The 24,665-nt window shown below is 36.1% G+C and overlaps 1 protein-coding gene across 1 annotated transcript in view; it reads left to right on the top strand.

Annotated features, from left to right (window-relative positions):
* LOC131035077 (uncharacterized) overlaps positions 1 to 24,431 on the top strand; it is a 35,940-nt gene extending 11,509 nt beyond the window's left edge. Inside the window, exons 3-7 of the mRNA XM_057966703.2 lie at positions 9,436 to 9,518; positions 9,682 to 9,784; positions 9,918 to 10,131; positions 23,550 to 23,644; positions 23,817 to 24,431. Coding sequence (XP_057822686.2) covers positions 9,436 to 9,518; positions 9,682 to 9,784; positions 9,918 to 10,131; positions 23,550 to 23,644; positions 23,817 to 24,058 — 737 coding nt within the window. The 3' untranslated portion in view covers positions 24,059 to 24,431. The remainder of the gene's footprint in view (positions 1 to 9,435; positions 9,519 to 9,681; positions 9,785 to 9,917; positions 10,132 to 23,549; positions 23,645 to 23,816) is intronic.
* The last annotated feature ends 234 nt before the right edge of the window (positions 24,432 to 24,665 follow it).

Below are 24,665 nucleotides of genomic sequence, written 5' to 3'. Positions count from 1 at the left end.
CACATTCTCCCAACCATCTCAAAACTAACTATAGCTTATGATATGTTCAAGACCATTCAAAACTCATGAAATAAATAATGCAAGCAGATTGCTCACTTTAAAGCAGCAATTAATGCATATCTACGTGAACAAAGGAGAAACAATTACATCCTATTTCATGAGGATTTCAGAGTTGAAAGACCAATTATCAACTATTGGAAATAATGTAGATGATATGGAGCTATCTCTAATAGCACTTAAGGGATTACCATCTAGTTGGGAATCCTTTATTCAAGGCATTAGTGCTCGTCCGACACTACCAAAATTCGATCAACTCAAGAATGATTGCACTCAAGAAGAATCTCGACTAATCACAAGAGGATTGGGTCCAAACAAAGAGGGAGAAATTCAAGCACTACATGCTAACACAAGCAACAAAGGGAAGAAAATGAAGTTCAAACGGAAGAGAGGAAATAACCACAAAAGCAGAGACTTCTCCAAGATCCAATGGTACAAGTGTGATAAATTTGGACACACTCACAGATTCTGTCCAGAAAGAAAGAAAGCTCAAGCTACCATAGCTGAAGTCAAGGAAGTAGAGAATCCTCTATTTTTCTTAGCCTTATCAAGTGAACTAAACTCAAACAAACATATGTGGATAATTGACAGTGGATCATCAAGACACATAACTGGATTTAGAGATCAATTCGAAACCTTTGAAGGCCACTCAATTGAAGAAGTTACAATAGGAGAGAATTCTACCTATCCAGTGAAAGGAATTGGGACCTGCTCAATTCAATTAAGAATAAGAGTTACATTACAATTGAAAGATGTTCTTTTTGTACCAGGTATCAAAAGGAATTTGGTCTCTATTTCAAGACTAGCTGATCAGGGATACCGTGTCACCTTCCATGAAGATAAAGTGCTACTTTGGCCTAAAAATTCTAACATAAAGAATGCTATTTCTATAGGATCTAGAGATGGTAGTTTATACAAATTATGTAATATTACAAAACAAGCACTAAATCATTAAGTATCAAACTTTAATAAAATTTGGCATAGAAGATTAGGACATCTTCGATTTAGTGCCCTACCTTCTATAGGAAAGATTACCATAGGATTACCCAATCTAAAATCTGATCATGTTGGAACTTGTAAAGGATGTGCACTAGGGAAAAACTCAAAAGGGTCCTTTCCCTCAAGTGAACACAAATCAAAAGTTGTACTAGAACTTGTCCACACTGATTTGTGTGGTCCAATGTCATTACCATCACTAGGGGGATTCTTGTATTACGTGATATTTGTTGATGACTACTCTTGGAAAACATGGATCTATTTCATAAAACTCAAGGAATCAAATGAAGTGTTATTAAAATTCAAAGAATTTAAAGCCTTAGTGGAAAATCAAATTGGGAAGAAAATAAAGACTCTAAGATCAGATAATGGGGGTGAATACATCTCTGAAAATTTTAAAGAATTCTGCATTTCTGTTGGGATTAAGAGGGAGTGTACTGTACCTTATAATCCTCAACAAAATGGAGTCGCAGAAAGAAAAAACAGAACTATCATCGAAGCCGCCAAAGCCATGATGCATGATCAAAATCTACATATCTCATTTTGGGCTGAAGCCTCAAATACAACTGTGTAAATTCAAAACAGATGCCCTCATTCAATCCTAGAGAATATAACACCTGAAGAAGCCTTTATAGGAAATAACCCAGATTTAAGCCATCTAAGAATCTTTGGTTGCCACGTGTATATTCACATTCCTAAAGAAAAGAGAACCAAATTAGAAACCTCCGAGAAGAAAGGCATATTTGTTGGTTACAGTGAAACCACTAAAGGATACAGAGTCTATATTCCAGGACGAAGATCTATTGAAATTAGTAGAGATGTCAAATTTGAAGAAGATATTGCTTATAAACTCTCTCTAAGTGCAGAAGATGATCTAACCACAGAATCAGATGAAAATCTTACAATTGAGAATCAGAGGGAGAATAGCATAGAAAGTCATGAACTTCAATCACCTAATTTCGAGAATGCTGAAAATCCTAACAAGAAAAGACCACTATGGGCAAAAAAGATGATTGAAGAAAATAATGTGGAACCTGATGAAATCTTCAAAGAGAATAAGAAAACAAGAAGTCAATCATGCTATGTTGCACTCATGACCGAACTCACAAAATCTAAACCATCAAATGTTGAAGAAGCCTTAACATGTCAAGCTTGGAAAGATGCAATGTTTGAGGAATACCAATCTATCTTAAAGAATGATGTCTAGGACATTGTACCTAGACCAAAAGACAAATCAATTGTCTCATCAAAGTGGTTATTCAAAATCAAATATGCACCAGATGGTAGTATTGAAAAACACAAAGCCAGATTTGTTGCCAGGAGGTTCTCTCAAAAGGCTGGCATTGATTACGAAGAGACATTTGCTCCAGTTGCCCAATATACTTCTGTGAGAACCATCATTGCCATTGCAGCTTCCAAAGGGTGGAAGATACACCAAATGGATGTAAAGACCGCATTTTTGAATGGTATTATTGAGGAAGAAGTATATATAGAACAACCTGAAGGCTTTGCTACACATGATAGAAACCTCTATGTGTGTGGACTAAAAAGAGCTCTTTATGGCCTTAAGCAAGCTCCCAGGGCATGGTACGGAAGGATAGATAGCTATATCTCCAAACTAGGATATTCCAAAAATGAAGCAAATTCTAACATATACTTCAAAATATCGGATGGTGACATGATAATACTTGTTCTCTATGTTGATGACTTGTTGATAACAGGAGAAGGTCACCTCATTGCAAAATGCAAACAAGATCTTGTGGCTGAATTCGATATGAAAGATCTAGGTCTACTGCACTATTTTCTGGGCCTAGAAGTATGGCAAAACGAGAATTATATTTTCCTAAATCAAGGAAAATACACCACTGATATCGTGACCAGATTTGGTATGATGGATTGTAAATCTCTCTCCATTCCAATGGAAGCAAATCTTCATAAGCTCAAAAGTGAAGCGGTAGATTCAAAACCTACCGATCCTACATACTATAGACAAATTATTGGATCTCTCATGTACCTGGTAAACACTCGCCTTGATATTTGTTACACTACCAATGTGTTAAATCACTTCATGTCCGAACCTAAGAAGATTTACCTAATGGCGGCCAAGCATATTCTGAGATACTTGTGTGGCACTATTAGACTTGGCCTGAAATATAAAAATGTTGAGATACAACTCCAAGGGTATTCTGATTCCGACTGGGTAGGCAGTTCCATTGATCGTAAAAATACAATGGGGTGTTTTTTTAGTCTTGGATCAGCTATGATATCTTGGTTTAGCAGAAAACAATCAGCTTGTTGCTCAGAGTTCCATTGAAGCCGAATATATGGCTGCCTCCATGGGAGCACGTGAGGCAGTATGGTTAAGGAAATTGCTAGTTGGACTATTTGGAAAACCCCTAGACCCCACTGTGATTCATTGTGATAATCAAAGCTGCATCAAACTTTCTGTAAATCTAGTCTTTCATAATTGATCCAAGCATATAGAAATCCCATACCATTACATAAGAGATATGGTAGATAGAGATGTTATCAAATTGACCTACGTCAGCACTGAAGAACAAAGTGCCAACATATTCACCAAACCTCTTGCAAAGTTGAAAGTGGAATACTTTAGAGGTAAACTTGGTATGACTAAATTATAATGGAAATTTCTGATATTAATATGATTCATATGTAATTTGATATATTCATGAATATCTTGGATGCAATATTGCATGTATGTGCTATGTCATGAAAGGTGACGATCTTTCATGTGATGTAAGTGTAAGATCGCTATTGTAAGGTGACGACTTTCACAATAGCCTAATCTGTTGTCAAGATTGACTACATTAAGTTGTTGTCCTGAAATGTGTCGGAAATCTTGATACTAAATTTTTCTATGATGAGTTATTGAATTGTTATCATTAAATGGTTGTTCCGAAATATGTCGGAAATTATGATAACAATCATATCATGATTGACTACATTACTTTGCTGTCCCGGAATGTGCTGGATATCATGATACTAAAATTATTTCACCTATGATAACGACAATGTTACAATTGTCACTAAAATCAAGGTTGTAATCTGATAAGACTTCAAGCAGTTGTTGTCCCAGAGTGCTGGATATCAGATAATCCATATCTCCCTGAGATATGAAGTATTTCACTAGTAAGTGTTACTGAGTGAATGATCATGTCAAATGAATATGTATATCTAGAAGGTTGTTCCTTAAAACTCAATTATGAAATTCAATCCTCTTTTGCTAAGAGGGAGTGTTAAGGATATAGCTTCATTTGGATTGAAGCAATTTGTATATACGTATATATATATTACTTTATATAATAATCGATATGGTTCAGAATAATCTCGATAGCCATCGGGGTCGAATTAGTTAGTGAGCCCGAGCACCATCATTGTTAATTAATGAACATCAGTGGTGAACAAGGGATGGAGGCTCATGTCCTTGTAGGGTCATGACTCTACGTGACATAAGCCACGTAGAAGTCATGCCCCTACGTGGACATGACTCTCCATCCTTATATATGCAAAGGCGTCAAAAACTTGATCGTAATTGAATTCAATAACCGTGGCAATATCATGACCCAGAAAGCTGTTGACATTATCATAGAAGATTAATATAACAGAGTTATATAGATACGCGGTGGAGGAAATCATATTCATTGCAGTGATCTCATTAAAGTCCATCCTTCCTAAATATTATCAGACTGCTATCTTCTCTATCTCTGGTCCAGATTCCTTAACATAATTTGGAAATGAGAAGTGCAGATCTGATTTAAATAATAAGTGCAGATCTGATTATGAGAGGTTGTGTCCCTTTAAAAGGGCAGAAATAATGAAGAGTTGCACTCTTTCAAAGGGTACTAATGGTGAAAGGGTGTGTCTCTTGCCAAAGGGTATACATGATGAAGAGGTGTGACCTCTCCCTCACATTGAGAGATATAAAGGAAAGGAATCAAAAGCATCTAGTAAGATCATTATGGATCAGATCAGATCAGAACTGTTATTAATTTACAGGCAGTGACATCATTGTTCTTGGTGGTATGCATGGGGATGTGTTTAATAAGTATGCTTAATATATGAAGCCCAATAATGTTGTTATGCAGAATTAATAGTAATACTAATATGGACTGCAATATGTATGACAGTCATACTTAATTTCATATATATATTCATGATACATAAGAAATATATATTCTTATAGTCTAAATCATGTTATTACTTTCCGTATTTAAAAAGATGGGATTGAGATGTTCCAAAGAGGGGCTGTCTAAATCCAAGCAATAGGTTAAGTCCCAAGATAGGGTGGGGATCAGCGACCCATAAGCCTTGAGGGTATAGACCCAAGATAGGTAAGGGCTTGGATCTTTAAACTTTGAGGGAACCTATTGTAGTTGGTTTTTAAGCGCTTTGGTAACATATGTAAACCCTTCTCCCTTAAAACTTAAGTAGGAGCAGGGTTTGATATCTATATTAAGAACTATGAATAATGAAATTAATCAGCTAATGAGGAAAATAGACAAGCACTTGTTAATAACTTATTGAAGAAAATCTATCAATTTTAGTATATTTAAATAGATCGGGTAGGGGACATTACACAACATTATCATCTATGGATGATGATTTGCAATTTTCCTTATCTGATTGACATCATCAACTATGCTTGTCCTTGTTTGGTGGTGTCCGGTGTTTTGGCATTTTGTTTTTAGAGTTGAGAATGCAATTTATATGGGTTCCTAATACCATTACAGAAAGTAGAAATTATGGTTTGTCCTGCTTGTGCATGCATTTGTCCATCCATCGTCAGGAGATTTTTAGTGGACTAAGGGACACCAAGGATAATAAGTTGCACACAAGAACCATTGAAGATAAGGGAAGATCTACTCCTAAGGTATGCCAAGTCTTGAATGCTCCTCATTGTGGTCAACTAGGGCTTCATTTGTACATCTCAACTATACTGATAATCATCTCTCCATCAATGCTTCTGCCAAGAGGGCAATTCATTTGCTTATAAGTACATCCAAATAAATATATTTCTACCCCACTTCTTTCATTTATTTTGGTCTTATTTCACATTATTTCATTACTTGTTGCATGCTTTTTCTTCATTTCCACATTGCCTTGTAGACACTTGGCAATGTTGGTCTCCTTTTGTGGTGTCATGCTTCACCATCAACTCTATGTTTCTTTGAGGGGTCCTTTCTTCGCAGGGCTATTTATATGTATGGTATGTCTTATGGCTTGGGCTTTAACCATTGTAGGCCCTGCTAGAGCTGTCATGACGATTACTTATTTCAATCCACTATAGTAGGTATTGGAAGTGTTCTGCACCCCTAGAGTCAACCTATTTATGTGTAGAAGGAGATGAGTCAATAGGATTGTGTTCCTCTTTGTGTATTACTATCTAAACACCCTAATTGCCTTTGTTTCATTCCAAATGGAGTGGATATGTTTTTGTGTTGGTGTCGTAGAGATAAACAATAGTTACTAGTTTTTTCTCTTCTATAAAATCTTCACTGGCTTTGGTTTGTCTTGTTAGATTCTCTCAAACTTGGAGATTTCTATATGAGCATGCTCAAATCTTGCTTGGAACCTCTTGTGGTGACACATGTTGATGTTGTTGGTTCTTCAGTTTGAGCTTTACTTGTAGACATGTGGCAAGGGTGGTTTCCTTTTGTTATGTCATGCTTGATCTTCATTAGCGCCATGCTTCTTTGAGGGATCCTTCCTTCACATGGTTATTTATATGTCTTATGACTTGGGGTTTGACTGTTTTAGGCCCCTCTTACCGTGTTCAGCTTTCTTTTTTGTATAACCTAGGGTCTTTGTATTTGATACTCATCTTTTATAAGTGCAGGTTCTTTTTGAGTTAGATTGACATATTTTGGTTATTGGTGGACATTAATATAGTTTCTTTTCTTTTTTTCTACCCTTAGTTGGTAGGCCTTGATGCACCAAATGAAGCTGTTTACTAGGAATGAAGGCAAAAGGCGAGTCATTTCCCTAGGAAAGCCATTTATTGTCAAATGGAATCTTGTGAGTTGAGAATTGCTCTTAAAGTTATTATATTTGAAGTTTTTGATTTCTCTTCCTATTGCATTCAATTAAGATTTCAATGTACGTAGATTTAAAAAAATTTAAAAATCAAAGGCGTATGGTCATCCAGTTTAAAGTAAGACAATACAATTTATTCGTGATAATCTTTGGTCAGATTAAATTTTATTTTAATAATCCTTAAATTAAACTCAAAGGCATACATTGTATAGTGTTTCATTAGTTTACTTTATATGTGGATTTCAGTTATGCAAAACTTTCCTTCAATTCTATAAAAATTGGAGTCCAAAGGATAACAATGATAAATAATATTAAAGGTTTTAAACTTATTTCTATTTAAGACAATGGATTATTGTCCAAGTTCATTGCTGTAAAACAATTTACTGTTTCTCTTTGTAGAACATTATGGCAAATGTTGTCAGTGTTTTTTTGCGTTAATTGAATTTTATTGTCATCAAGTTCAAATGCAAAGATAGACCAAATGATGATTTTTTGTTTGGTTGGGATAACCAAATGATTTATTCCAGCTGCCTGAGAGCTGGAAACATGGAAAATGATCTTTTGCCTAATAAGAAATTACAACCAATGGGTATCTATTCTATTAAAACTCAGCTGGATTTTGCAGCTGGCCTTAACTGTTTTTGGCCAGCATTATCATGGCTGCTTATTACATTGAAAGCATGCCCGAGAGGATTTGAGCTTGGGTCAGTGCCTTGGAAACGGAGTAGCCTATATTTTTCAGAACCATAGATTGGGTACCTTTGATTAACAGTAATGAAGACATTTGTTGGCCAGAAAATCATATGCATTATCATTACGTTCACATTGTCCAAAGCCAGTGTTGACATGATTTGCAACCAAAAGAAATAATATCGAGACATGGATGTACTCAAAGGATGCATGCTATTCATTATTCCCATAAGTAAGATGTACAATTTGTTACTGTTCCATCTGGGAGCAGCCATGCCAGATACTTGAACCTGAAGGCTCTTTTACAAGATTTGACTCTATAATGCTTTCCAAAAAAGTTATTTATGAGTAGCATAGCTCCTAATTCCTGTTGTTCTTTTAATTTTTTCAGTTGGACTAATCTCATAGGAGTGACATGTTGACAAGACAGCTGCACCATCCAGATGCTGAAAGTATGATGTGATGGGCCTGAAGCTGTAAATTTGATTGTATGTATCCCCTAGTAGCCTTTGTCAATGATGTATTGTTTCATGTTTGTACAAAATCAGCTATTTCTATTTGAGATTTGTATGATGTGTTTGGGGAATCTTGGGCTTTCCTACATAAGCATTAGAATCTACCTTCTTTCTCATGGTAAAGAAGGCATCTGAAAATGAACGTATCTCTAAGTCCAGTTCCAAGTGACAAAGTATGCTAGTATGACTCCCTCTGAATATGATGATCCGTCGTAAGTTAAAGATGGTGAGACCGTACCTTAACTGTGTTAAACTCAAGGAAATTTTGACCCATATAGAAGTTGCATTGATATATTCTTTGGGGTGAATATGAGCCTATTGGCATAAATAAAATATATCTTTTATTTGCAGAAAAAGTTAAAGACATAGTTTCCGATTCTTTATATTGTGCATGGTTTCATATTCTTAATTAGATATTGCAAAGAAGTGGTCTAAATAAATTAACAGTGAATTGCCCAGTTATGTTGCCAACGCCCAAATGTCAGTGGCAATAATATCAATTTTTTTAATCAGATTACGGCATTATGCTAAAAAGGTCACAATTAGAATATTTGTGGCAATCCTGCAAATCATGGATTTGTGTCTACATCAAGACAAATGATGTGGGACATTTTAGCTTGGTTTTCTAATCAAGCATTTAATGAAGTGTGTAGCTTTGTGTTATAGGTTTTTTATGCTTGCAATTTTTGCACTCAAACAAGTTTTCAGCCTATTGTCAGCTGTTTATGGAATTCAAAGGGATGTGTGATGGATGGGTGCTTTTTTTGTTGCATCATTCATTTTATAATAATCTATGTTGGAGACATTTTCATTATTCCTGAGATTGCTCTCCATGAATAAAGATCTGAGTGGTCCCATTGGAATTGGGTATAGACAATCATGATAATGAGCCTGCTTTAGTTACCACTTAGTAATAACACTTCTACATGCTGATTGCCATATTTTCTGTTTGGGAAAACTTTTAAGGTTCAATAGGGGCCATATCAAGATCTTAATAAACGGTAGCTTTCTCTGCCATTCACACCTTTTCAAACCACTGCACTGGCCTGCTGGTTGTAGATATGCATTGGCATGATGTAAATATACGAGACTTGAGTACTGATTCACTCAATTGTTTTGTAAGGTTATGAGCAATTTGGTATTTCGAGGAAAGGATCTCAGGATAATACAGATGAGCACTGCACTATTTTCTACGATAAAGAGAAGGTATGATGACACAGTAATGCTTCTTTAAATAGAACATGTATTCAAGGGAGTAAAATAATGTTGGAGATCTGGCAACTAGTATTTTTTTAATTGACATTAGCAATGCATCTTTTACTTTTCAGGTCCTCCAAGAATGGCATGATAACATTGAATGGATTTTCAGGTTGAGCGTATGGAGGGTGGGACCTTTTGGTTATCAGAGTCTCCATCTGTTGCAGGAAGTACTTCATGGGGTGCAACTGTACCCAGCATTGCCACATGGGTGATATCCTACTTCTATTACATCTGGTTGAAATCCTTAACTCATTGTGTTGAGTTAGTGTATTGTAATTGGTATCTTATAAAATCTGTAGCTTTTGCCAAACTTTTTTTATCTGTTTACTTAACATAATTTCCACACATTTCAACTCAAAGGAGTTGAGCCACCTGGGTTTACTTTTCAAATTGTGAATACAAACATGGATGAAGTGAGTGCTCGTGCCCGACGACGAGGTGCGTTGCTAACATGGCAGCATATAGCATCCTTGCCTCCAAGCTTACCCGTTGTTTATTGTGGAGGATTTAACACGCAAAAGGAGTCAACCGCTGGACGCTTCTTGCTTGGAAGATCAAGGTAGTAAACATCTCCTTCTGGCCTGCTTAATAATGCAAGTAATGGATTATTTTATGAGGGGAATGTGCTGTTTTTTTGGATGAACACTGGAAATTTATCTGATGAAAAACTTCATACATTTACTTATGTCACTCTAATTGCCATAGGATGCCAAGATTGTGTATCCAAAATCTGACAGATTTTTGTTTGTATTGTTGACTATACATGTTTCTTTATTTCTTAATATCAAATTGGCCCATTGATATCATTAACAGTTAGGGGTGCTGAGTTAGTTACAATGTTTGAACTTTTATGCAAGCTGAAGGAATTTTTTTTGTTGGGCCCAAGTTACAGGTTGGGAATTCTTAGTGTCTATGTAATTACTAAAAGTACTATTGTGGACTAATTGATTGTAATGTCAACTCTAAGTGCTTAAGCTTAGGGTTAGACCAAGTCAAATTTTGAAGGTTATTGTTGTTGTTTTTTTTATAATCTACAGATGGATTTATGAGAACAAACAAGAAAAGATTTACCAAACTTAATACCAAGGAAAGGCCTCAACCAAGAACTTAGATCAACACCCTCTTCTCGTGGGACTGGAGGATCATATCATTAAGAGCATTTTTTTAAAGACTGCCTTCCCATATGAAACAAGAGCCTATCCAACAAGGCAATCATCATCTACACACTCTGACATATCTGATGAAGCTGAAATAGAAGGTCAAGGAGAAGCAGCAATATCTTGAGAATCGTGAATCTGTTGAGTTTTTGTATTGAAGAGCCTTCCCTCAAACCAAGCTATACTGTTGGGGGCCAACATATGAACCAACATCGAGCTAATGAAGAGACACAACAGGAGGAACAACCAATGGTGGAGAGAATGACATTATGGAAGGTGGCGAAGAATGCACTACATTAGAGAAAGGGGGGAAGATCCAAAGAAAACATTTCATTAATTTCTCATTTCCCCTTATCTGATTGTCTTGTTGTGGACCCTCTATTTGCAAAGTATGCTTCTGAGTCTCTGCCACTAGTATTAACCAATCCCCTTGACCTTCTTCATGATTCTCTAATGCAATGTTGTAGTGTATTACTGTTCGGAATGAGAAATGGCCACAACATGATGAAATGACAAGACTCGAATGGTTATTTTAGGTTGATAAAGCTTGTTGTCTTATTGGCATGGCAGTTTTCAATAATTGTTTTCCTTCCATGACATGGCGATGCTCTGGTAAAATCTTTGCAAAGTCAAATGCAGCATGGGTGGATTAAAGCTGCATACAATTTTTTCAAACTTGAACCTAGTGAAATGCATAAATATGGTGAAAGACTCACTGAATTGAGGTTGTAGTTTTAGGATTGTGGGAATAGATATGTAGATTTAGTGTTTACCTTTCAATGGAACATTCTAGAATAGCAGCCATTAATCACAAGTTGCACGATGGAATAATATTACTACCCTATTCGAGAGGGGGGCACCTCCAAGTCACTACATATTCGATGATCACATGAGGACTAAATTGTCATTTATAGCATGATGTGCCTTATAAACTATGCTACCATAAACTCTACAACCATTGTTGAGTTAATAACAAAATAGGCTTTCATTACATTAGTACGAAGGGTCATAACATGCCACCCTCCTCCAATATTTTTTTCTACCAAAGCTAATAGTGAAGAGTCTACTAGGCACCTTTGGTTTCTAATTATTGCAACTTGAATTCCTCTATTGGCTGGGTGGAATTTAGATGTGTTGATCCAATTGGTATTTGGGATAAACTTTTGATAAAATATCAGGAAATTTGATCATCTTGTTGGAAGTGTATTTTCTTCCCTGGTGCTAATCTCGATTTCTAGTTATTCCAACTTGAAATGTTCCACCAATAAGGTGAAGTCAGCAAGTATTGATTGAAGTTCTAGTCCAAACAAAATTTTATTAAAATACCAAAAAAGTAGCAGGTCATCTTGTAGGGCGTAACATCTTCACCAGTGTGTTGGAAAGCTTAGGATGTGCTATACAACTATTCAGGCAAAATGACAAGCATTTAGAAAGGTCTGGAACCCTAAGAACACCTTGAGGGGCCTTGAAATTGCAAAATACAATATATAAAATCTTTGAAGACCGAGATCTCGTGTTTTGGTGAGTTTCACGTGATGTAGGAGCATCCTAGGTGAAAGAGAATTCTTGCATCAACTGAAAATATTTACTTTTATTGCTTGTTTTCATTTACATTCCAGCAACTAGTTAGTCACTAAAGATCCAAGTGTGTTTCACCACAGTTGCATGTCTTACCTTCTGCGAGGAGATGTATGTTCTATGATGATACTTTGATGTCATACTCACTTTCCTGCAATTCTGATCATCACTGAGTCATATAATTCACTTCTGATCCTTATCGGGCATAGCAGATTAGCAGTTCCAAGATTCAGTTTACTGTTCGAGGTTTAATGTTTTTCCACCCAACCTTGAAGATATACTTCCCCGGAATTCTTAATCAATTTAGCATACCCGACCCTGCACGAATTACTTAGCAAAAGGAATTCGCTAAACAAGATGGAATCTGGTGCGTGCCTAGAATGATAGATGCATTTTCAATTTTCTAAGTCCATTAAGAAACAAGGAAGATCAATCAAGGATATGGTAGAGTGTAAATATGTATATCCATCTATTTCAATGGTCAATAAATTACTCGATCGAGTATAATGCCATGCATAGCAATAAAATATAGTTTGGAAAAACAAACTATTCTGTCTATAATTCCACATTCGACACCCGTCCCGGAAGGTAACTTTCCCTCAAACACAAACATATCTAACTTTCCTATTGTTCGTATGATATAAAAAATGAATATAAAAGAAGACAATCTTTCACTTTTCAGCTCTAGCTTCCTGTTTCTCGCATGATAATAATATAATATAAAAGAATACAATCTTTTCGTTTTTCAACATTTACAAACAATTTTGAAAAACAAATTTAAAGCCAGAAGGTGTAACACATGAATGTATATTTAGCATATAAACAAAAATAAAATTCAGAAATAGAAGTTATGAGTACACATTCTTTTATATATTTCTCATAAAATCCAAATAGCGTAATCATACATTAACTTGTATTCCATTTTCTATGGTTTTAAAATTTCCAAGTTCACAATGCATAAGTTCTCTATCTTTCTACATGTTTTTAATTATCTAATTCTAAGATTTACACTTTAATGACACATATTTAAAGAAAATATCTTATTATTGCATATACCTTTATATGAACGTATTCTAATAACAAATCTATATGGTTTCATATGAGGACTCTAATTCCTTTCTATGTTATCGTCTAAATCTATTCAAAACAAATCAATCTTTTCTCCTTGGATTTCTAATATAAAACAATGCTCGAAATAGAGCCTACTTGTGAATTTCGGTGCCAAATATGAGATGATAGACGCTAGTTCTTTTTGAAAATCCACTGACTGTGTTCTTTCTCTGCCTTCTTCTAAGTTTTTTCAATATTCTTCTTTTCTCTCTGTTTCCAATATTGTCGTTTTGTGTGTTTTACCCAAAACAAGTCTTATTTATGCTGTTTTTCCCAACTACAATTTTCTTGATTCGTGCTTATTCCAACTGTTTGTTATACCACCAGGGCAACATGTCTAACAGTCCCAAAGCATTCGTATGGCATGCGGTATTCAATCCTACCACGTAGGCTCAGTTAACAATACAGTCATAATTTGCTTCGAACTCCATGAATTCGGCAGGCTAGGCAAATGCTTAGTCGATCCTACACATCGACTCCCACTGCATTTATTCATGCACAGGTTATGTGGGGTATTTGCCTCCATTCACATGGATTTTTGCTACATGGGAAGTCGATATTACTATCGACTTTCACTGCTATTATACATATATATATATATATCAAAAGCTAATGTTTATGTATATATAAATACATAAAATAATATATAAACTTTCATGATTAAAAAAAATATATATATATATATATATATATATATATATATATATATCATAATTATATACATATATACATGTATATGATCGTCTCAATATTCGAATTCATACACACACACACACACATATATATACACAAGTAAACAAATAAGTACATTATTTCATCCATTCACACACATCTGCACACAAAAACATATAAATCTACAATCAATTATCATTTTAAATCTAATACTTTAAAAGTAAAACTTACTTTAAAATAAAACATATCATTTTTGCAATCACTTGTGAAAATTCAGATTTAATTAAATTGTCATATCAAAACATGCAACAGATACATATATTTATTCTAAAGTGGGGTGTGAGATTCCATCTATTCTAGCGAAGTCCATGAGCTAAAGCAACTCTACCTGAGCCATGTTCTCGTCTTCATTTGTGTTCACCTGTTCCTGCATTCATTTGCACTCAATTGCTCATTATCAATGACGATCCCCAATTTCATAATAAAAATAATACTGATCATTCAATTGCATTTACATTTCAAAAAGGAAAACAATTTAAGTCATTCCATTGCATTTAAATCTTCATTTCATTATCATCCAATTTTACTTACAATTCCATTTCCGTTTCATTTCATAAATGAAAAATAAGCATTATTTTTTTAATCAAATAATTATAGATAATATGGTTCGTGACATCTTTCCCCACTTGGAAGAGACATCGTCCCGATGTCTTATTAAACATCAAAGCAAATAGTATCTCACACATCATGAAATAACAACCACACATCATAGTCTCAAATCAAAACATAAACAATAACAATAGCATCCATGCAATCCAAGTTCACAACATGTGAATCAAATCAGAGTATCAAGGTATCTCGTGCAATAAGCAAATACTACTCTAAGAAAGCAAATGAGGAAAATGACGGTCAATCGTCTCAGCATCCTCCCATGTAGCACTATCCTCAGAATATTGGTCCCACTGGACCTTATACTGAGTGAAATCTCTGCTACGTAGCTTCATGCTACGTTGATCTAGGATTCAGATGGGCTCCACTAGCACCACCCCCGGATCCTGTACCTATAAAGATCGTCAATCAAGAATATGAGATGCATCAGGACGATAAGGCTTCAACAAAGAAACATGGAAGACATTATAGATTCGAGCTAGAGCAGGTGGTAAAGCTAATCTATATGCAACTGGATTAATAACTTCCAGCACATCAAAGGGTCCCACATAACTTGGTGCCAACTTTGATGATTTCCCAAATGAGATAGAGCTCTTATGAGGCTTGACCCTCAAAAAGACTTTATCTCCTGCAGCAAACCGTCCGAAAGTCTTGTTTCTATCAGCATAGCTTTTTTGTCTATCGGCTGCCTCTTTCAATCTTGTCCTGATCAACTTCATCTGCTCATCCATTTCTTTGAGCAAATCAAGACCAATAATGATTCTATCTTCCATTCTATCCCAACTAATGGGTGTGCGACACTTTCGTCCGTAGAGTGCCTCAAAAGGTGCCATCCCTAAAGATGCATGAAAGGAGTTGTTATATGCAAACTCAACCAAAGGCAAATACTCCTCCCACTTGTACTGTTGATCCATGCAATACATCCGTAGAAGATCCTCCACTATCTGATTAACCCTTTCCGTTTGGCCATCAGTTTGAGGATGATATGCCGAACTAAAGTTTAGTCTGCTTCCCAAAAGCTGCATTCAATGTTGTCCAAAGTCTAGATGTCATCCTGGTATCCCTATTTGAAATAATGGTTTCTGGTACACCATGCAATTGGAATATCTCTTGCACAAATTTCTTCGCAAGAGTCGATGATCCGTCCTTAAAATTTCCAGGTACAAAATGTGCAACTTCGGTCAACTTATCGACATTTACCAAGATGGTATCATATTTGTTCTTACTCAAAGGTAATTCTTGGATAAAATCCATACTGATTACTTGCCACTTATGCTTAGGTATGTGATGTTGGTACAAAAGTCCTGTAGGATGAACATGCTCAACTTTCACTCGCTGACATTCCAAACACTGTGCCACATAATCAATCACCTCTTTCCTGAGTTTAGGCCAAAAATACAAAGTTCTTAATTCAGCTACCATCTTTGTCACCCCAGGATGTCCTAAATAGGGTGTATTGTGCACCTCATGCAATATCAACTTTCTTAAGTCTCCACCTTCAGGAATTTACATCCTTCTTTGGAATCTCAAAATACCATCAGGTTCCACCTCATATCCATCAAATTGGTGATCTGAAGGATCTACTCCCAAGGCTTGCATTAACCTTTAGGTAATGCTCATCTTCAGAAAGATTCTGCAACATCCGCTGCTTCAAGTTTGACCTCATAGTAAACATAATAGATAGATGTCTTCTTCTGCTGAGAGCATCTTCTACCCTGTTTTCCTTTCCTTTGATATATTCAATACCAAAATCATACTCACTTAGGAATTCAAGCCACCTTCTCTGTCTTGCATTAAGTTTAGGCTGTGTAAAAATATATTTCATGCCTAAGTGGTCTGTCTTCAACTCAAATGGCTTCCCTAGAAGGTAATGCCTCCACATTTGTAATGCATGAACTATAGCTAAAAGTTCTAAATCATGCGTTGCATAGTTCAATTCATATTGCTTCAATTTTCTAGACGCAAAAGCAATCACTTTTCCTTCTTGCATCAACACTACTCCTACACCTTCACCTGAGGCATCTGTAATCACTATGAAGTGTCCATTAGGATCTGGTATAGTCAAGACTAGTGTTGTTGTCAACTTCTGCTTCAAAAGCTGAAGTGCCTCTTCGCACTTCTCAGTCCATTCAAATTTCTTTTCCTTCTTTTGAAGAGAAGTAATAGGTGCTGCTATCCTAGAAAAACCATCCACATACTTCCTGTAGTATCCTTTAATCTGACCCATAAAACTTCTGACCTCTGTAACACTCTGAGGTGTTGGCCAATCTACAGTTGCCTCTATCTTTGCAGGATCAATTGAAATTCCTTCAGCAGATATTACATGTCCTAAGTAGTGCACCTTTTCCTGAAAGAAAGCACACTTCGAAAACTTACCAAAAAGCTTTTGATCTCTTATCTGTTGCAAAACTATCCTTAAGTGCTTCTTGTGTTCCTCTTCATTCTTGGAATAGATCAATATGTCATCAATGAATATAAGCACAAAATCATCCAGGTAATCTGTAAAAATGCTGTTCATAAGGTTCATGAACGCTGTTGGTGCATTGGTTAGACCAAAAGATACGACCGTGAACTCGTAGTGTCCATAGCGAGTTCAAAATGTTGTCTTAGGAATATCCTCATCGTTAATCCTTAGCTGGTGATAACCTGAACAAAGATCGATCTTATTAGAGAATACTGTAGCACCCTTCATTTGATCAAAAGGTTCATATATCCTTGGCAAAGGATATCTATTCTTAATAGTACATACATAACCTCAAGGTACCATCCTTCTTCTTCACGAAGATTACTGGCGCACCCCACGAGGATACATTGGGTCTTATGAAACCTTGCCTAAGCAACTCTTGCAATTGAGCCTTAAAGCTCATACAATTCCGTGGTTGTCATTCTGTAAGGAGCTTTGGATTGTGGCTCGGTTCCAGGTAAGAGTTCTATAGAGAAGTCAAATTTTCTTTTTGGTGGTAACTCAGTAAGATCTTTTGGAAAAACATCCAAGAACTTTCTGAGAATTGGATAATCCTTAGGGCTCTTCTTGGCATTATCCTAGTCACTTACAATGACAACAAAAATGGAACATCCCTTCCTTTGGGCTTTTGAGTTGCATAGCTGAGATGAGTCTCAATTCAAGAGGCCTTTTAGACCCATGAATTTCAATCGGATTTCCAGAATCATCTATGCAACTAACAATCTTATCCTCACAGTTTACTACAGCTTTGTGCTCAGTTAACCAATTGATACCTAAGATCACATCATATGATGCCAGTGGTGCTACATATAGATTAACCTGAGTTTAAAAATTAGGAAGCTCTAGATCACTACAAAATAGACATGAATCTAGCCTCTTCTCTGCTCGATTTCCATATTGAACCATCCATGCATGTGACATATAACTAGGTCTAATAGATAATCCAGAAGTTACTTTAGGATCAATAAAGCATTCATTAGCTCCTATATCTATCAAAATAGAAACTGATTGACCAAAAAGCTTACCCGTCATCTGGATAGGTGAAGCCTGAGAGTCAGCCTGACAGTTGTTAACTGCTGCATGAATCTGATACTGTGAAGCTCCTTGCTGATTTCCTCCTTTTTGAGCTGTGGATAGTTTGAAGCATAATGATTTCCCCCACAATTGTAACATCCGTCTCTAGGTCTTGGGTGTCCACTTGGTCTATTCTTGTCAAAGTTTTGCCTAGTATTAAGATTAGTGAAGTTCGTGTTATTGTTCACTTTCTTGTTTCCAACCTGGTTCACTCCTCCTTTCTCCTGAGTGTTAGGACCTCTTTTCAGATTCCTTATCTGTCGGTTGCCCTTCTGATGATCATTGTTTTGAAAATTCCTATTCCCAAAACTTGATTTGGTATTCACATTTTTTCGAAAATTTGCCAATTGTTGCAACTTCTGTTCCTGTTTAGTTGCTTTCTCAAAGACTTCATCCATAGTCAATGGATTATGAATATCTACTTCTGCTCCAATGTGAGTCCTCAAACCCAAGATGAACTTCCGAATGCGGAATCGTTCATCCATCTAGTATTGCGGAACATACTTTAGGAGATTGGTGAACTTCTCCCAGTATTGAGTAACTGTCATACCACCCTGTGTCAGATTCTGGAACTCTGTCATCTTCCTGTCGAAGAATAATTGAGGAAGCCACCTCTTCCTAAATGATTGCAGAAACAGTTCCCAAGTAATATCACCAAGCTGTAACTTTTTCTCAGATTTCTCATTGTTCCACCATGTCGCAGCTTCTCCAATAAGCTGATAAGCAGCCCATACTGCTTTAGTTTCATTCGACATGTTAAGAAGTTCAAAAGACTTCTCCATCTCAATTACCCAAGCTTTAGCACCATCACCAATGGTCTTACCATCGAACTTAGGTGGGGCTATCCTTTTCAAGTCTTTGGCTAGCTCCCCTTCAATCCTAGCTTGATGATCAAGTTGTTCCTCAGCTCTAGGAATTTCATTTCTAGGTTGCTCTTCCTGTCAAGGTTGTTCATTCTGAACCTTACCAACTCTTCGAACTTCTTGTTCAATTCCATCCATCCTAGCATTCTGCTGATTCAAAAGATCAAGAATCTGGTCAAGTCTTTCATTCTCGTTGCTTGACCTAGCTCTAGTAGTTCTAGAACCAATTGGAATTCAACAATTCTTGTGTCAGAGAATGTTTCTTTAGCATTATGGTCATAGGCCCTAGTGTTATAAACCTAGCGCTCTGATACCAAAATGTAAAGACGTAAAACGTTCTAAATTCAATAATAACACGAAATACTCTTTATTCTTAAATAAACTCGTAATTCCCTTAATAATTCTATTTACTTCCACTATTCCATCCTTAGCTCTAAATGATCATTCCAATGATATCACAATAAACAAGAGATTTCTATAAAGAGGTAAAGATTCTTTAGTATTTCGTTTTATTATTGAATTTAGAACTGTTGGTGTTGGAAATCAGCCACACTCGGACCGACGATGGACTGGTCCAAGAGGGGCCAGTAGCTCAGTGGGAGAGCACTCCAGCAGCGTATGGAAGGTCCTAGGTTCATGTCCTAGCTGGTCCATGTCTCAACTGGTATCAGAGCCAGGTCCAGGCTAGGAGCCCCAAGCACACGAGAGGTGTGGCTTAAGGGGGGGTGTTGGTGTTGGAAATAAGCCACACCCGGACTGATGATGGACTGGTCCAAGAGGGGCCAGTAGCTCAGTGGTAGAGCACTCCAGCAGCGTATGGAATGTCCTAGGTTCAAGTCCTAGCTGGTCCATGTCTCAACAAGAACGTTTTACGTCTTTACACACCAATAAGGTGAAGTCAGCATGTATTGATTGAAGTTCTAGTCCAAACAAAATTTTATTAAAATACCAAAAAAGTAGCAGGTCATCTTTTAGGGTGTAACATCTTCACCAGTGTGTTGGAAAGCTTAGGATGTGCTATACAACTATTCAGGCAAAATGACAAGCATTTAGAAAGGTCTGGAACCCTAAGAACACCTTGAGGGGCCTTGAAATTGCAAAATACAATATATAAAATCTTTGAAAACCGAGATCTCGTGTTTTGGTGAGTTTCACGTGATGTAGGAGCATCCTAGGTGTAAGAGAATTCTTGCATCAACTGAAAATATTTACTTTTATTGCTTGTTTTCATTTACATTCTAGCAACTAGTTAGTCACTATAGATCCAAGTGTGTTTCACCACAGTTGCATGTCTTACCTTGTGCGAGGAGATGTATGTTCTATGATGATACTTTGATGTCATACTAACTTTCCTGCAATTTCTGATCATCACCGAGTCATATAATTCACTTCTGATCCTTACTGGGCATAGCAGATTAGCAGTTCCAACATTCATTTTACTGTTCGAGGTTTGCACGAACTTCTCAAAGCCTATGACAACTCAGGAATGCTTTACAAGGTATATTGGGCCTAGAAGACCTCATGGTATGGACCTCACCTAGACCTATTGGTCCATCATTATTGCACTTATTCTATAGGGCTCTTCCTACACATTTGACCAAGTACACATTTTACCTGGCATGGAGTTTTACACAATCTTATGGCTATTAGGATGCCTTCACCTTTTCAAACATGCCATTTTTACCACACCTGTACTTGCCATTCCCAATTTATCCAACCTGTTTGTCATTGAAAGTGATGCTTCGGGGGGTAGGAATTGTCATAGTGTTGATGCGAGAAGAAAGACCCTTGGTGTTCACTAGCAAGGCACTAGCAGGCAAAAGTCTATTAAAATTTACCTATGAGAAGGAAAGGTTAGCCATTCTTCATGCTGTAACTCATTGACACCCTTGCTTTCTGGGCAACATTTCTACACCGAGATGGATGATCACAACCTTAAGTATTTCATGGAATGAGTCTCTTTGCTTGAACAACATAAATTGGAAATTAGTAGGTTATGATTATAAAATTATCGACAAGAAGGGGAAAGAGAATGTTATGGCAGATTCTTTATTTCACAAATTAGAAAATCATGGGACATTATGTATTTTATCCTTATCAACTCAAGCCTAGCTTTAGGAGGCGAACAAAAGTGGCAACATGATGCATATGTTCAACAATTCATTTATCAGCTAACAACCAATCCCATAGCTAAAGCAAGGTACTTTGGAACGGTCAATACTTGCATAAGAAAGGGCATATTGTGGTTTTTGTGAATTCTACTCTTCAGGACAAATTGTTATAGGAATTACATGCTTAATTATTTGTTGTGAATTCTAGCTTCTTATAGGTGTATGAACAAGCGAAAATAAATTTCGTCTGGACTGGCATGAAACAAGAAACAAGATGTCAAAAAATATGTTGAGTGTGATATGTGTCAATGCCGCAAAGGAGAAACTGCTAGGATTATGAGCGCTCTACAACCATTACCCATTCCAACTATAGAATGAACAAACATCCTCGTGGATTTTATTGATGGGTTGCTTAAGTCAAGCAGCAAATTAGTCATTTTTGTGTTGGTTAATCCTCTCTAATAAGTCTTTGAAACTTTCCTATCAACTATTCAGTTTTCACTTTTAGTTTGTTTTATCCATTACAAATAATTCAAATTTGTAATACTGTTAGGGGCCTGAGAATGCATTTCTTAATTAGTATAGAAAATCTACCTGCAATAATCCTGGTTAGCATGCTTTATGAACTTAACCCAAAGATAGTTGACATCTTCAAGACTTAGATTTGGCCCAATTACTATTGTTTAGATACAGTCAAATGTTATGCTCCACCTATCAACAGCTTCTTACTCACCTTCTAGCAGGAAGAAAACAGAAATAAATAAATCAAGAGAGTCTGTTATTCAGAAAATTGTCTCATTTATGAGACTTAACAATTTTCTAAAGTAACTAATGCTTCAAGTAATAGACGTCTTCATAAAGTAGGCCCAAAAGGCTAGCATTATCAATATCATCGATACATACACTTGGGGGATACAGCGATCCACATACAAAATAGAGATGCAGTGAATAATGCATTACCCACATTAGTACGGGCTACTAATCCAGGATTAACCAGGATTAAAAGCGATAACGATAACAGATAAATACCATGCTTAGAGGAGATGCAATAACAATCAATTAATCAAAATTAAAAAGGCAAAGTTGCTAAACTAAAGGACGCCACCCTTGCAGGGGAGATGACCGTTTGGGAAGGACATAACCCTCCATTAACATTAAGGAGATATATATGCAGCCCATCATCCATTGAAGGGATCATCTAAGGAGAAAAGAATAAAATATGTGGAGTCTGTATAATACTATAAAGAGGAAATCAGGATTAAAATATTATCAGCAGCAGAGCAGCAGACTGGTATGCTGTATTGTGCTTATGATCATATACTTGTTCATTTATGTTGTGTTATGTCTGCATTTATATATATAATTGTAGTACAAGTAATTGTATATTCTGTTATAAAGACATACAAAGAAGCAATGTCAATAAGATTGCATTTGATCATAATAATAGATCAGATTTATACTTAATTTATTATACATCCTCATTAGAGGTGGTAGTACTACCGAAATAACTTATAATGCCTATATCTTAGTTTTTTTTGTTTCTTTTGTATGCACGCTACATGATGGTTTTCAGTTTGTTTTGTAGTCACACCATATAGTGTATTTCTGTTGCTCTTGTGTTCACACTATCTGGGATTTTGATCAGTGTAATAGAAGATTCACATGTTTCATTGCCTGAACCTTCCTCTCCTCATCAATTGCATTCACTCATTAATAAAAGAAACTTACTACCATTTATTCTTGACAAGCTATGATGGAAATTATGACGCCTCAGATCTTTTGACTATGTATTCACTCTTGTACTTGAATTAAGTGGTGCTTTTCAGTTAGGTACCTTCACCATGCAGTGCTTCTGATAAATGTAATAAAAGTTTCAAAAACAATTTCCATGGAAATTATGATGCCTCAGATTGTGGTTATTTATTACTATTTACTCGTGTACTAGAACCAAGTGGCACTTTTTAGTTAGATACTTGCATTAAGCAGTGTTTCTGATCAGTGTAATAAAATCTTCAAAACATATTTCCTCATTTCTCTAATAGTTTACATCATTTCTGTTGAGCAAACAACAAATTGAACTTACATTTTCTTTGAGTTCTTGAAGTCTCAGTTTTATTTAGCTTACTGAATTCTTTCTTGTTTGTAACTAAGCATCACCATACAATGTTACACTGAAGGAAAGTTAAAATTTTCTCTTGAAAATTTCGAGTTCACTATTTTAATAGAACATATTTTATTTCCGATATCTCCGACTCTATCATAATTCCTTTTGTTTACAGAGAACATGGAGTCGTAGGTGATATGAGAGATGCATGGGCAAATGCTCGCATGAGGAAAAATGTCTCCCTTATACATACATACCATGGATTTAAAGGTACATGTTCTTTGGCTCAGTTTGGAGGATTCGGTCAATTGTATGGCTGTCATATTAGCTAGAATCAATTTCTGATTACTGTTTTACTTTCCCTGTTATATGCATACAATCCATGCCCTTCCCATGTGAAAATGCATATGGAGAGTCATGTAACCACTTTGACTGATTTCAGGGGATAAGCAGGGGACTCTAGAATTCCTAAAGCTATTTTTCAGAGCTCTTTGCCTGTGTTGGGATCGCCAAAATCAGGACTTGCACATGGATTGGATTCTATTTAGGGGACGATCATTGGCTCCAGTTTCTTGTGAAGTTGTAAATGATAACATTGATGGTTTTTATCCATCTGATCATTACCCATTATATGCAGAGTTTATGCTTCCCCGGACTGTGAGGTCAGTTGAGGAGGCTGCTTAAATTTTAATTAAACCTTAAACAGAGTCTTCTGTGCTGAATTTTTATGTCAGTGGTTTATCGCTCACCTTTTATGTTTTGGCATTTTGTAGTATAGATAAGTCAGCAGCAATAGAAAATATTTATAGTCCTTGTACCTGAGCATTTCCATGTCTTCCATTGTGAAATAATTAATTCATGCTTACGAACGGTGCAGTGTTACAACTTTACTTCATTATTTTGAACACAACATAGCATTTATGCAGTCCTTTTTTGTGAAGTGTAAGCAAGTATTTTAACAAGAATCTTGCTGATTGTATACTTGTTGATGTGTCATTGAACTATTTGGTGTAACATTTTCAGCTAATGAACCTAATAAACCAGTGTTGTAAGCTCACGAGAGGGGGAAGTAGGTCTAGGTGTAGAGCATATTATATTAACATTTTCTGCTGCATATATTCTACCTCTCATAGCATACATAAATTTCTGATGAATATTAGCAGAAGCATGTACTGATATTATCCTTGCAGTTTCTGAGATAATTCGGTTTTATTGTTGATTTATTTTTAGTTATTATTAATGTCTTAAATCCTAGATCACAATAACCGTGGTTTGTTTTTAAAATCACAAG

Source organism: Cryptomeria japonica, chromosome 3 (genome assembly GCF_030272615.1).
Source record: "Cryptomeria japonica chromosome 3, Sugi_1.0, whole genome shotgun sequence".
NCBI lineage: Eukaryota > Viridiplantae > Streptophyta > Pinopsida > Cupressales > Cupressaceae > Cryptomeria > Cryptomeria japonica.
Note: the sequence above shows the minus strand (reverse complement) of the source record. Positions and strands in the feature narration are given on the sequence as shown.